The sequence below is a fragment of the Phytophthora sojae genome (assembly GCF_000149755.1).
Source record: "Phytophthora sojae unplaced genomic scaffold PHYSOscaffold_3, whole genome shotgun sequence".
Taxonomy (NCBI): domain Eukaryota; phylum Oomycota; class Peronosporomycetes; order Peronosporales; family Peronosporaceae; genus Phytophthora; species Phytophthora sojae.
Genome location: NW_009258117.1, coordinates 3,527,470 through 3,540,640, shown reverse-complemented (window position 1 = coordinate 3,540,640; position 13,171 = coordinate 3,527,470). Strand labels below are relative to the sequence as shown.

General features: G+C 56.5%; 6 protein-coding genes across 6 annotated transcripts; 4 read left to right on the top strand and 2 right to left on the bottom strand.

Annotated features, from left to right (window-relative positions):
• Window positions 1-133: 133 nt before the first annotated feature.
• Window positions 134-2,962, top strand: PHYSODRAFT_558773 (hypothetical protein). Its single transcript, XM_009524796.1, has one exon. The coding sequence runs from the start codon at window positions 191-193 to the stop codon at window positions 2,873-2,875; it is 2,685 nt and encodes an 894-aa protein (XP_009523091.1). The 5' UTR covers window positions 134-190; the 3' UTR covers window positions 2,876-2,962.
• Window positions 2,963-6,073: 3,111 nt separating this feature from the next.
• Window positions 6,074-7,254, top strand: PHYSODRAFT_492911 (hypothetical protein; the record flags this gene model as incomplete). Its single annotated transcript, XM_009524795.1, has 3 exons — window positions 6,074-6,284; window positions 6,368-6,436; window positions 6,506-7,254. 3 exons carry the CDS (start codon window positions 6,074-6,076, stop codon window positions 7,252-7,254), a joined length of 1,029 nt encoding a protein of 342 aa, XP_009523090.1.
• Window positions 7,255-7,443: 189 nt separating this feature from the next.
• On the top strand, window positions 7,444-8,580 carry PHYSODRAFT_245970 (hypothetical protein; the record flags this gene model as incomplete). Its single annotated transcript, XM_009524794.1, has 1 exon — window positions 7,444-8,580. The coding sequence occupies one exon, from the start codon at window positions 7,444-7,446 to the stop codon at window positions 8,578-8,580; it is 1,137 nt and encodes a 378-aa protein (XP_009523089.1).
• A 172-nt stretch (window positions 8,581-8,752) lies between these two features.
• On the top strand, window positions 8,753-10,446 carry PHYSODRAFT_350539 (hypothetical protein; the record flags this gene model as incomplete). Its single annotated transcript, XM_009524793.1, has 5 exons — window positions 8,753-8,947; window positions 9,037-9,122; window positions 9,216-9,298; window positions 9,369-9,585; window positions 9,669-10,446. 5 exons carry the CDS (start codon window positions 8,753-8,755, stop codon window positions 10,339-10,341), a joined length of 1,254 nt encoding a protein of 417 aa, XP_009523088.1. The 3' UTR covers window positions 10,342-10,446.
• Window positions 10,447-10,460: 14 nt separating this feature from the next.
• Window positions 10,461-11,543, bottom strand: PHYSODRAFT_495896 (hypothetical protein; the record flags this gene model as incomplete). Its single annotated transcript, XM_009524792.1, has 3 exons — window positions 10,461-10,809; window positions 10,942-11,300; window positions 11,379-11,543. 3 exons carry the CDS (start codon window positions 11,541-11,543, stop codon window positions 10,461-10,463), a joined length of 873 nt encoding a protein of 290 aa, XP_009523087.1.
• Window positions 11,544-11,736: 193 nt separating this feature from the next.
• On the bottom strand, window positions 11,737-12,927 carry PHYSODRAFT_488328 (hypothetical protein; the record flags this gene model as incomplete). The annotated part of the gene is made up of 1 exon (XM_009524791.1): window positions 11,737-12,927. The coding sequence occupies one exon, from the start codon at window positions 12,925-12,927 to the stop codon at window positions 11,737-11,739; it is 1,191 nt and encodes a 396-aa protein (XP_009523086.1).
• Window positions 12,928-13,171: the final 244 nt, after the last annotated feature.

Below are 13,171 nucleotides of genomic sequence, written 5' to 3'. Positions count from 1 at the left end.
CGAATCCTTCTAAGTACGATCTGGAAGGTTCTAGCATAGGCACACAACGCAGCCAAGCCATCATGATCCGCATCATCCGCAAAGCTGTGGCCTCGTCACTATTCAATCTACCTTGAAGGACGCAAGTGAAGCGAGGACAAGCGAAGCGTATATCAACACATACACACACAAGACACACACACAGAAGACGATGAATCCCGCAGAGTTCACGGACAAGACGAACGAGTACCTGCGCAACGCGCAGGACATGGCGGAGGAGCTGGGCCACTCGCAGCTCACGCCGCTGCACGTGGCGCACGCGCTGTTCGAGGACCGCAACGGCACGGCCAAGCGCGTGGCCGACCTGGTGCACGGCAACGTGGCCGGCTTCCAGCAGGACGTGATGCTGCAGATCAAGAAGCTGCCGAGCCAGACGCCGGCGCCCGACACCATCGGCGCCGACTCGGCGCTCGTCAAGATGCTCAAGTACGCGCACAAGATGCGCAAGGACATGAAGGACACGCACTTGGCCGCCGACCACCTGCTCGTGGCGCTGTACCACAACTCGCAGGTCGCGAGCCTGCTCAAGGCGAACCAGATGGACGAGAACCAGGTCAAGGACGCCGTGGCCAAGATGCGCGGCGGCCGCCCCGTCACGAGCGCGTCGGCCGAGGAGAACTACGACGCGCTCAACAAGTACGGCCAGAACCTGATCGAGCTGGCCGAGGCGGGCAAGATCGACCCGGTGATCGGCCGAGACGAGGAGATCCGCCGCGTGGTCCGCATCCTGTCGCGCCGAACAAAGAACAATCCGGTGCTGATCGGCGAGCCTGGCGTGGGCAAGACTGCCATCGTGGAGGGACTGGCGCGCCGAATCGTGGTGGGCGACGTGCCCGATTCGCTCAACTGCAAGCTCATCAGTCTGGACATGGGCGCTCTGATCGCTGGCGCCAAGTACCGCGGCGAGTTCGAGGAGCGTCTGAAGGCCGTGCTCAAGGAGGTGAAGGACAGCGACGGCAAGGTCATCCTGTTCATCGACGAGATGCACCTGATCCTCGGCGCCGGACAGACCTCAGGAGCCATGGACGCGGCCAACTTGCTCAAGCCAATGCTTGCGCGCGGTGAGCTGCGTTGCATTGGCGCAACGACATTGGACGAGTATCGCCAGCATGTGGAGAAGGACAAGGCGTTCGAGCGTCGTTTCCAGCAAGTGATGGTCAAGGAGCCGTCCGTTCCGGACACGGTGAGCATCCTGCGAGGACTGAAGGAGCGGTACGAGTCGCACCACGGCGTGCAGATTCAGGATGCGGCGCTGGTAGCTGCTGCCAAGCTCGCCGACCGCTACATCAAGGAACGGTTCATGCCCGACAAGGCCATCGATATCATCGACGAAGCGTGCGCGAATGTGCGCGTTCAGCTCGATAGCCAACCTGAAGTCATCGATGAATTGGAGCGCCGACACCTGCAGCTTCAAGTCGAGGCCACTGCTCTTGGGAAGGAGAAGGACGCAATGAGCAAGCAGCGTCTCAAAAAGGTGCAAGAAGAGCTCAACAAGATCCAGGACGAATTGGGACCGCTGAAGCTCCGGCACGAATCTGAGAAGGCTCGCGTGAACGAAATCCGACAGCTACGCGAGAAGCTCCAGCACCTGCAGCTGAAGGCGGAGCAGGCTGAGCGCAACCAAGACCTGCAGACTGCGTCGGATCTGCAGTACTACGCTATCCCTGATGTCCGTCGCCGTATCGCCGAAGCGGAGGAAGCCAAGAAGCGTGAAGACGCGGATGAAACGCAGCACAAGATGGTCGAAGAAGTCGTGCGTGAAGACCAGATCTGCGAGGTGGTGGCTCGCTGGACAGGCATCCCAGTGTCGCGCCTAACGTCGAGTATGGGCGACCGCCTCATGCACCTGGAGGAGCGTATCCACCAGCGCGTGGTCGGCCAAGAGGAAGCGGTGAAAGCGGTTTGCGACGCTGTGCTCCGTTCGCGTGCTGGACTTGCGCGTTCTGGACAACCCACCGGCAGCTTCCTGTTCCTGGGCCCCACCGGTGTCGGCAAGACGGAGTTGGCCAAGGCACTCGCGTACGAGCTCTTCGATGATGACAAGCACATGGTGCGTATCGATATGAGCGAGTACATGGAGGAGCACACCGTTTCCCGCCTCATCGGCTCACCCCCGGGCTACATCGGACACGAGGAAGGCGGCCAGCTTACGGAGGCTGTGCGCCGCAACCCGTACAACGTGATTTTGATGGACGAGATCGAGAAGGCCCATCCGAAGGTGCTCAACATTCTGCTGCAAGTGTTGGACGACGGTCGTCTGACGGACTCGCACGGACGCACGGTCGACTTCGCCAACACGGTTGTCATCATGACGTCGAACATCGGCGCAGAGCACTTGCTCTTCGAGAACGACCCGTTGATGCGCGCTAGCAAGAAGATCAAGACCGAGAGCGACTTTGTGAAGTCCGAAAACGACACCAAGAAGGAGTTCGCGAAGCAGCGCGAGCTGGTGCTTCAGCAGCTGCGCCACACGGTCCGCCCGGAGCTGCTGAACCGTCTGGACGACATTGTTGTGTTCGAGCCGCTGGGCCGCAAGGAGCTTCGCCAGATCGTGATGCTGCAGTTCGAGTCGGTGATCAACCGCCTGAAGGAGTCGCAGATTTCGGTGAACGTGACGACGGCCGCGCTGGACGTGATTCTGGACGAGTCGTACGAGCCGCAGTATGGCGCGCGTCCCATCAAACGTTACATCGAGAAGCACATTGTCACGGACCTGAGCAAGCTCATTATCTCCGGTCAGCTCCACGCGAAGACTCACGTGGAGATCACGGAGACCGGCGGCAAACTGTCCTTCAACGTCGCGCCACTGGACGTCGATGTCGAGATGGCCCCGTAAAACGCGCTAGATATTTTGATGAGGTTTCGGTTTTTGAGCGTATGCAGGAAGTAGTAAGCAACAAGTACACAAGCTTGATTTACATTTATCCTGTGTTTTTCTAGTATTTCTAAACCCCGAAGGGAGCATAACTTAGACACAAGTCATGGAGCGCGCCGAATAAACAGGAAATTGGGCTGCAGCTAGATCGCTCTCCTTTTGGAGACAGGGTCGAACAGTGATCGATCAACCAAAGTCTTGTGCTTACTCTTCTAAGAAAATAAGCGACACTTTTCAGCTCGTTTGGTTTCGTTATACATGCATTATACTGTAAAGTGTAAGATCTAGCAATTCATCTCTCCCGCCCTATTTTTCATGGTCGCCACGACACTCGTTAAAGCAACTTGGGTTTGGGCAACTTCGTGCAACTTCATATCGGGCAACTTCGGGCACCTTGGGCAACTTCGTGCAACTTCATTTCGGGCAACTTCGGGCACCTTGGGCAACTTCGTGCAACTTCATTTCGGGCAACTTCGGGCACCTTGGGCAACTTCGTGCAACTTCGAGTTTACCCTATTGTGAAATTCACGTGGATCTTCACGTGACGGCCTCATTCGCCAATTCGCGCCGTCGGCCACAGATCTGCGCGGGAAACGTTGCGCAACTTCCTGCTGCGCACGATCATGTACGCCTAGCCGCTGCTGCAGCCGCACTGACATGTAGCTCTGATCTAACCCTTCTTGCGATACTATGGCAGGGATAACGCTTCAACACAGTCGTAACGCGGGGGTTGGTGAATGCGCGCTTGCAAATTCACTCGCTTTCTCGGCACGTTTGGATAACAGAGACTTGACTGCGTGCAGCGCAACGACAATGGTCCTGTAGCGAGTTGTTCTTCGATGAGCACGTGGCACACATTCCGACGCGTTGTGATAAGGCCTTAAATGCAGCGGCGCGAAGGCAAAGACGCATTAAGGGGACTGTTATCGGTGGCGCTTGATCTGATGTGGCTCATGTGCATGGCATATTGCACGGCACCACGTCGCCTTTTGAGCACAAGTGACCCGCAGTGGAAAGTAATCTGATGGACAGTGTGCGTTCGTTCCTCTATTGCCAGACTTTCGGGCATGTACGTCCACAAATGTTTGCCGTCTAACTACTGTTTTTATATGCCATGTTACTAGAGTATGGTTTGTGGCTGTTGAAAACGTCCATGCGCCAACATATTGCGTAGCTCAGAGGCGAGAGGACTCGAGACTCGAGCGTTGAGCGGTGCGCAAGGTCTACTGGGCAAGGAGCTTAGTGGCTCACTACGACCTCGACCCAGTTGGAGCGCTGTATGTGGATGAAGCTGCGATTGGGCACGTTCAGCTCCTGACTCACGGTCTCCATCAGGATCGACGCCATCTACAGCAGCAGCAGTAGCAACAGCAACGGCAAAGACGTTCATTAGCCAAGTATCGCTGGTTTTGGATCCCTCTACCTTCACCTAACGACGAAGCACCGGAAAATTTGGGCAGAGATTCGATAACACGAGATACCAAAAGAAATATGTATGAGAACTTTCGCGTTAAGGCTCTTCTGTAAGTTTGAAGTGGCTGAAGATTATACCGTCCATTAAAACTATGTAGAGAGGTGGGTCGGTGGTGTGAACGTTAGCGTATGAAATGACTGTGAGCCAAGCAACCACGACAAAATGCATCAGCACTGACACGGGGACCGATGATCCCAACGCGAACTATGTAAGGTAGGACATTTTTTTACTGTATGTACTTACTACTAGCCTTGTTATGTTTTGAACGGTATCAAAATGCCACTGCGGCCATACAGTCGTCGTTGCTTAGTCACGGCAACAAGGGCAACCTGCAGGTATGGTATACTGTACTTGGACGTTTATTCTAGGTCCACTACTAGAAGAGCGGAAACTGTGAAGCATGGAATTTCAGGACTAGCATGCAACGCAGAGATACGTGGACATCGAGAATACTTCATCAGTGCTCCACAAGTACTCGTCACGTAGAAGATAGCGAACTATCTACTTCAAGTACTTAAGTTTTAATTATGTATCCCGAAGATTGAGCTTGGAGATACTTCTATCATTAATGGATACCTGTCTAACTCCTCCAATGTGTAAGCTATATAAATTATACAGCAACAAACTGTTTGTGAACACTAGCATTTGCTTAAGTTCGTGCTCCACTCTGCCCCACTCTAAGAAAGTAATTATCACGACTCCACCAAAAAGTTGCGCAACTTTCTCAGTGATGATGTGGATCATGCTGCGTTCATCAAACACAACACCTAGTGTCCTCGCCTAGATGAGCCCCCACTATGTTTAAACATAGTAAAGTTAAGATAGTCGCTACAGCTTGATGTAGGTTGGAGTTCCTAGCGTGCTTCCCAGCCACATCGTCAGTGATGGTCCCGCTGGAAGTAGCGCGTACCACACGAAAAAGGCAGTGCGAATCATTTGTTTATCTGTGTAGCTTTATGATTGTGACAGAACACCGTAACTTTACAGTGTGAATACCATCGATGCAAAGCCTTACCTCTGACTTGGCATTCAAGTCAGCAATAAGAGGTCGACCTTCGCTTGAAAGGGTTACCAGGGCTGAACTGAGCTGTGTTGCTCAGGTCGAAGCAAAAGATGTTCACTCCGCCCCCTATATAATTTAGTGTTCTTTATTCAACAGCTTGCCTAGCAGTACAGGTAGCGTGAACGCACTCTGCTGAATGGTGCATGCAGTTGCTGTTGAAGTTGCAGAGCCTACTCGCTAGTGCAAAAATTCAGTATTGCAAATGTTCGGGTTTCGTCGAAGTTGCCCAAAGGTGCTGAAGGTGCTTGAAGTTGCACGAAGTTGCTCTAACGAAGGTGCTCAAAGGTGCGCAAAGGTGCACGAAGTTGCGCACCTTTGGGCAACTTTTTTCGACCAAGGTGCCCGAAGTTGCACGAAGTTGCTGAAGGTGCCCAAACCCAAGTTGCTTTAACGAGAGCCTTGTCCCTACACAAGTATCTGTTTAGTCAACGCGCAACTGTCGCCAAGTTGCAACGCACATCCTGCAAGAGGCAACTCGACGCAAAGCGTAAACGTAAGCAGCGAAGCTTCAACAAGCCCTGCCAGCCGTGCTCGCCGCGCTCCATTCCTGCATCCGCCAAGCGCCGCACGCACCCACACCCACGCTCACTCCCTCTCCACGTCCACCCCTGCCCCCGCAGCCATGGTGCAGTCCCGCAAGATCGTGTGCCAGAAGCTGTCCACCAACTTCCGCGAGTGCACGGCCATCGTCCCGTTCCACGTGCCGGCGCTCAAGCAGGGCGAGGTGCTGGTGCAGACCAAGTACTGCGGCATCAACGCCTCCGACATCAACTACACCAACGGCGCGTACCTGCCGGGCGTGCAGCCGCCGTTCGACTGCGGCTTCGAGGCCCGTAAGGACCACAACGTTCCCCTGCAAAAAGATCTTTCGACGTTGGTCTCATCCTTTTACTTCTCTGTGTGTCATGCCATGCAGTGGGCATCGTTGTGGAAGTTGGTCCGGGCGTGACCAGGTTCAAGAAGGGCGACGCCGTGGCCTCCACCTGTACGTGCAATAACCATTGCCACACTTGACCTTGACCTTGCGCCTGACTTGCTCTTCTTTTGACGACAGCGTACGGCGCGTTTGCCGAGCACTTGGTGGCCAAGGAGCGGTTCCTCGTGAAGGTGCCGGCCGCCGTGCCGGAGGTGCTGCCGATCATCGTGTGCGGTCTGACGGCGTCCATGGCGCTCGAGTACGTTGGGCAGATGACCCACGGCGAGACCGTGCTGATCACGGCGGCCGCCGGCGCCACGGGCCAGTTCGCCGTACAGCTCGCCAAGCTCGCCGGCAACCACGTGATCGGCACGTGCAGCTCGCCCGACAAGGTGGAGTACCTGCGCTCGATCGGCTGCGACCGCCCCATCAACTACCGCGAGGAAAAGGTGTACGACGTGCTCAAGAAGGAGTACCCGCGCGGCGTGGACCTCGTGTTCGAGAGCGTGGGCGGCGAGATGTTCGAGGACTGCGTCAACAACATCGCGCGCAAGGGCCGCATTATCGTCATCGGTGCCATCGCCGGCTACCAGGACTCGAGCACGTGGAAGCACAAGCCCAGCAAGGCCACGACGCCACTGCCGTCCAAGCTGCTGGCCAAGTCGGCGTCCGTACGCGGCTTCTTCTACAACGACTACTTCCGCGAGACGCAGGCGCACACCAAGAAGCTCACGACCCTCGTGCAGCGCGGCGTTTTAAACGCCGGCGTGGACCCGTCCAACTTCTACGGGCTCGAGGACATCCCGAACGCCATCGACTACATGTACGAGCGCAAGAACATTGGCAAGATCGTTGTGGACCTGACCAAGGGCTCGCCCAAGCTCTAGGTCTCCGTTATTGCGCTGGTCGACGCAGTGTAGCCATCTCCACGTAAGACACGCCCATACTTTAATCAAGTGATTTTCCGTTGAACAGATACGTCATCATGGCTGCGTTGGTTGACGTGGGGCTGTGATCACTTCGCAATTGCGCTCTTCTAGCACTCTGCGCTCCACGGTCACTCGCTATTGGCGGTCATGGCGACGAAGCTCCGGATCCCGATCATCACGTTTAAGGAGAGGCTGGCCGACGCGGTGACGCAGCGACTGCTGGCCGTGGACTCGCCCGCGCGCACACTGTTCCAGGCCGGAGGACTGGAATTCATCACACTGCCGCTACCGACGTTCCCCCCGTCTCACGGAGCTCAGGCCGCTGCTCCTGGCGCGGAAGTCGATGCGAAGGAGTCTGAGCTAGTGGAGACCAAGTGGGAGCTCACGGAGGAGCAGCAAGAGGTGCTGGAGCGGGCGACGATCGTGCTGGGAGACGCGCACAACTGCGCGCCGCTGCTATTGGCACCGGAGACCGGGCTACCCAAGAACATGCAGCACCTGCTCAAGAACGTGCAGTGGGTGCAGGGCACGTATGCAGGTGTGGAGCGCTACCTCGCGCTGAGAGAAGCGGGCACGCCGCCTCCGCAGTTCCAATTGACGCGGGCCGGTGGCATCAAAGGACTAGCGCAGTACGTCTTCGGGTGGATCGTCACGCTCGAGCGTAAATTTCACGAAGCTCATGCGATGCAGCAGAAGATCTTCGATCCTCGGCCTTTGCGCTACCGTCCGTTCCAGTCGGTGACTATCGGCATCTTGGGGCTCGGCGCCATTGGGCAAGCCATCGGTCAACTGGCTAAGCTGGCGGGCTTCAATGTGCTCGGCTTCAAGCGGAAGCTGCGTGGCGACGAAGGCGAAGCGTTCAAGAGCTGCGCGCACCACGTATCAACCGACCTCGAAGAAGTTCTGCGGTCGGCCGACTACATCGTCAGCATCTTGCCCAGCACACCCGCGACCAAGTATATGCTGAGCGAGACGAACCTCCCGCTCTGCTCGGAGAAGAAGCCCGTCTTCATCAACGTCGGTCGTGGCGACGTCATTGCCGAGCAGACCATCGTGGACGCGCTGGACAACCAGTGGTTCTCCACGGCGGTCGTGCACGTGTTCGAGAAGGAGCCACTGCCGGACGACAGCAAGCTCTGGGACCACCCAAAGGTCTTTATGACGCCGCACGTCGCCGCCTACTGCTTCAACGAGGACGTCGCCGACGTGTTCGTGCCCAACCTTGACGCGTACATCCCGAACCAACCCCTGCAGTACCTCGTGGACTGGGTCAGCGGCTACTAAAAGTACTGATAAAGTTGAAGCGATAGCCTAAAAGTACTGATAAAGTTGAAGCTGTAGCCATTTCGTGGAATCAGGTACCTGATGTAGGATCAGATATGGTCCGACACAAAATTTGATACAAAAATATTTTTTGACAACCAAAAAGATGAAACGTTTTTGCACTTATAAAAAAATGATGGGCGAGGCGCTCGACTTCGCGGCGATGGAGCGCTACCGCTTCAAGGACGACGGGCTGGTGACGCGCACGTCCACGGACCAGGAGGAGTGCGAGTCCAGCTGCAGCCTCTTCTTCTTCCCACTGCCGGAGCTGCCGCTGGAGCAGCAGCTCCAGCTGCAGCAGCTGAGCTTCGTCAACACGGACCTCGAGGCACGGATATGTGTATTTGCAATTGTATTTTAGAGTTCTGTTTTAACACTTTTAGTTTTGGCTTTACTTGGTTTATTTTCTTCGTGCAGCCTCTGCTGATGCGCGAGAAGCACATTGCGTACTTGAAGCGCGGCCTCACTCGCCTGTCAGCGGGCTTCGTGGCGCTGGATGCAAGGTACTGTTCGATACCATGCACTTTCTGGCGACGAAATTGTGTTAAAATTGATGTTTAAACGACTTTTTAAACGATTTTATGCGTCTATTGCAGCCGCCCGTGGATTATCTACTGGATTCTGCACGCCTTGGAGCTGCTGGACGCACTCCTGGAGGAGGAGATCGAGCGTGCCATCGGTAGGACCCCAACACATGAATAGGTTCCACGTGCGTGTAAATGCTAACTACTTTTTAATTTTTTTCTTAGCAACACTGAAGATGTGCTGGAACGACGAGCGTGGCGGAGGTTTCGGGGGAGGTCCCAAGCAGCTGGGTCATGCAGCCACCACCTACGCGTCGTGCTTGACGCTCGCTCTGCTCGGAACGCCAGAGGCGTTGGAGACTGTGGACCGTCAAGCGCTCTACCAGTTCTTTCTGTCGAGGAAAGACCCGGTGACCGGCGGCTTCACCGCTCACGATGGAGGGTGCGTAGTGCTATGGGTTATTGCGAATAGTGTCAACATGATCGTGGCTAATTGGTGCTCTGTATGTTTGATGCAATTGGCAGTGAGGTGGACTCTCGGATGACCTACTGCGTTATCTGTATCTCCAGCCTGTTCGGCATCTTGACAGATGAGCTGAAGGCGGGTGTGGTGGATTACGTACTGTCTTGCCAGACGTACGAGGGAGGATTCGGTGGTGAACCGGGCAACGAGGCCCACGGCGGGTTGGCGTTCTGCTCACTGGCGACGCTTTACATTTTGGAAGCTCTCGACCAGATCCGGGACTTGCCGGGACTTCTGCATTGGCTTGCCAACCGGCAGATGCCTTTTGAAGGCGGCTACCAGGGACGCACCAACAAGCTCGTGGACGGATGCTACAGTTTCTGGCAAGGCGCAGTGCCGGCGTTGCTGGCGGACGTTGTGCGGCAGAAGTATGGCGAGGATGTGCCGTACCAATGCCACCAGGAGCAGCTGCAAAAGTACATCCTGCTTTGCGGACAGGAGATTTCAGGTGGACTGCGTGACAAGCCCGGAAAGCCTCGCGACCATTATCACTCGTGCTATTGCCTCAGTGGTCTGTCGGTAGCTCAGCATGGAGATGGCAAGGGTGAACCGGTCGTGTTTGGAGATGCTTCCAACCTGGTGGCGCGCACGCACCCAGCGTACAACATCGGCTACGACAAGGCAATGAAGGCGATCGAGTACTTCAAGGCTAAGGGACCCTTCCAGCCTGAGTAAGCCGGGTAGCCACGGGACACGGCACACACGAGGCGTATAAAGTTTTCCTGGTCAATGAGCTATCCATCAGCCAAGCCATGGCCTGGGTGGGTATTTCAATGTGTGCTTTCGCGTGTTGATTATAATGGTGGCAGCTTTTCGGCTGCATCGTCTTCACCGTCATGATCTTTATGGCTTATGCTACGCACAGATGGAGACGCAGACAGCTTAGGCAAAGGATTGGAGGCTGACGAGTGCGAGTTGTGGTGGGCCGGAGGAGGATGGTGCGAGTGGTTCGCCACAGTTAACGAGGATTTCCGTCTCTCTCGATCTCGCACCGACAAAACGGTGGGCGGCGATGCATTGGACTCGGTCATCAAGATGGCCTTGGAGATGGAGGACCCGCCTCCAGCGTTTCGCTGCTGCTTGATTTTGGCCTTATCCTTGCGCTTCTGGCGTCGCTGGAAGGGTGTAAGGCTTGAATTGGGGCTGCTAATCGAGCCGTTGTCTTCGTCGGAGCTCATATTCTGCGAGCTAGAGGCGGCGAGCGGCACCTGAATGAGCCCACTACCTTTCACTGAGAATGGCTGCTGGGTGCCCTTAGCCTGAGGCAGTGTTGACCCGCTCAGTTTGGGCTTGCTGCTCTTCCGCTTGACCTTCGGAGATGCTTTCTTGTCGGCGCGATTGGCGTGACCATTTTCTTCCGCCTTGTGGTCGCTACTTGCAGCCCCGAGGTAGTGATCCAATGACATGCCGCTCACATCCGCCGGTGGGGCGTGCTTCTTCCCCGATGCAGCGAGTTGGGGCGGCAACGCACGCAGAGAGTTCGCTCTTGACAGTTTTTCCTCTGTTTCGGCGCTGCTTGTGTCCTCCTTCACGTGGAGATAGTCACTCAGCGTCATGCCTGCGAGTTCGGACGGGGGCTCTGTCTGCTTGGGGGTTGATGTCTCGGACTCGTAGTCGTCCTCGTAGCTGTCGCTCTTCCGCTCCGACGACTTAGCGCGACCATCGACGTCCTTCCGATCGGGGCCGTCGCTGACCTTTTCAGCCGCCATGACGTCGTTGTCCGTCGAGATGTTGAGCAAGTGCTGCGAGACGTGGCCGCTCACTTTGTGCGTGGCGAAGTAGTCCTCCAAGGTGGAGCCCGCCAATGCGTCGCCGTCCTCGCCATCCTCGTTGCTGCCTGCCGGTGGATTCGATTGTTGCTGCTTGCTCTTGCCCATGATAGCAACCTGGCTGTCATCGCCCAGGCAAAACCTGTACCTACGAGTAACGACTGCACCAAAGTCGCGTCGTTTCACGACCACTTCAACTTTATCTACTCAGTTTTTGAATACTTTTGAAGTTCATATTGTGAGAGTAGATTGTGTAGTACTCCTTCTTCTGCTAACTTACAGACCAACATGACAGCTAACGTTAGTAGCCCTTGGTCCAGTCCACCTCGTAGGCCAGCGGCTCACCCTTGAGGTAGCGGTTGAAGTTTTCGAGGAACTTTACGGCCACGTCCTCGGGGAAGACCTTGCCCGACACGTGCGGCGTGAGCAGCACCGCCGGGTGCTCCCACAGTTCGCTCTCCTTCGGGAGCGGCTCCTGCTCGAACACATCCAGCACCGCCCGCGACAGCGTGCCCTTGTTCAGCGCGTCGACCAGCGTCTTCTCCGAGATGACATCGCCACGGCCAATGTTGATGAACACGGGGCTGCGCTCGCGACAGAGCTCCAGGTTGGTCTCGTTCAGCACGTACCGCGTGGCGCTCGTGCTTGGCAGAAGGTTGATCAGATAGTCGCTCTTGGCCAATACTTCTTCCAGGCTCGTGGTGACGTGATCCGCGCACTCTGCAAGCTCTGCCACGTCCTGCGCGCTCACGTGGCGCTTGAAGCCGACCACCTTGTAGCCGCAGGCGCGCAGCATCTTGCCCGTGTACTGGCCGATGTCCCCCAGTCCGAGGATTCCGACTGTGACCGACTGCGCAGGACGGAAGCTGATCATCTCGACACGCGCGTAGTCACGCTTGCTCTGGAACTCCTTGGCCTCCAGCAGCTTGCGCTCAATCATAGTGAGGTAGCCCAACACGTACTGGGCCATGATGCGCGGCATCATGCCGCCGGCGCGAGTGAGCGTGAACTTGGGCAGCTGATCGGCCGTGAGGGCGTTGGGGCCCTTGGGCAACAGGTTCAGGTACATCTCGACGCCGGCGTAGGTGGCCTGCACCCACTTGACGTTGCTCAGGATGTGCTGCTTGTCCTCGGGCAGGTTCTCCTTGGGGGCCAGGAAGACGGGGCCTCCGCCGTGCGAGTCGATCATGACGATGGTCGCCTGCTCGACGATGCGCTGCTGCTCCGGCGAGAGGTTCCAGATGGGGCGGCCCGGGTCCTCCATGCTGGGGCCGTGCAGCGGGTCCTGCTTGTTGCCCACGAGCTGCGGCAGCGGGATGTCGATGAGCTCGAGCTTCCCAGAGCGGTAGAGTTCACCTGCTGGCGAGTCGGAGGCCGCGAACTCCTTGCGCACGTTGTCGCCAATGCCCGCAATGAAGGTCATGATCGGCACGCGCAGTGGCGACGCAGAGGTGACAGAATCTCCATTGGCAGAGGTCGTGAAGGCGGTCATGGCGCTTGGGCGAGGGTGTCCGAGGTCTCGGGTCAAGATCGAAAGTGAGCTGAGCTCCTCGCAGCACTTCGACCTGCTTAGGTGTAGGGGATTCGACATGGCTACACCGTCAAACAATACTCAAATCAAGTCTTATCGTGCCGAAATGATGGCGCCAACCAATCACGATGTTTTGATGAGAGGCTGGGCATAGTCTCCGAAGAGATATCTCATCACCGCCCCACGTGTCAAGTGCGAAGCGTCC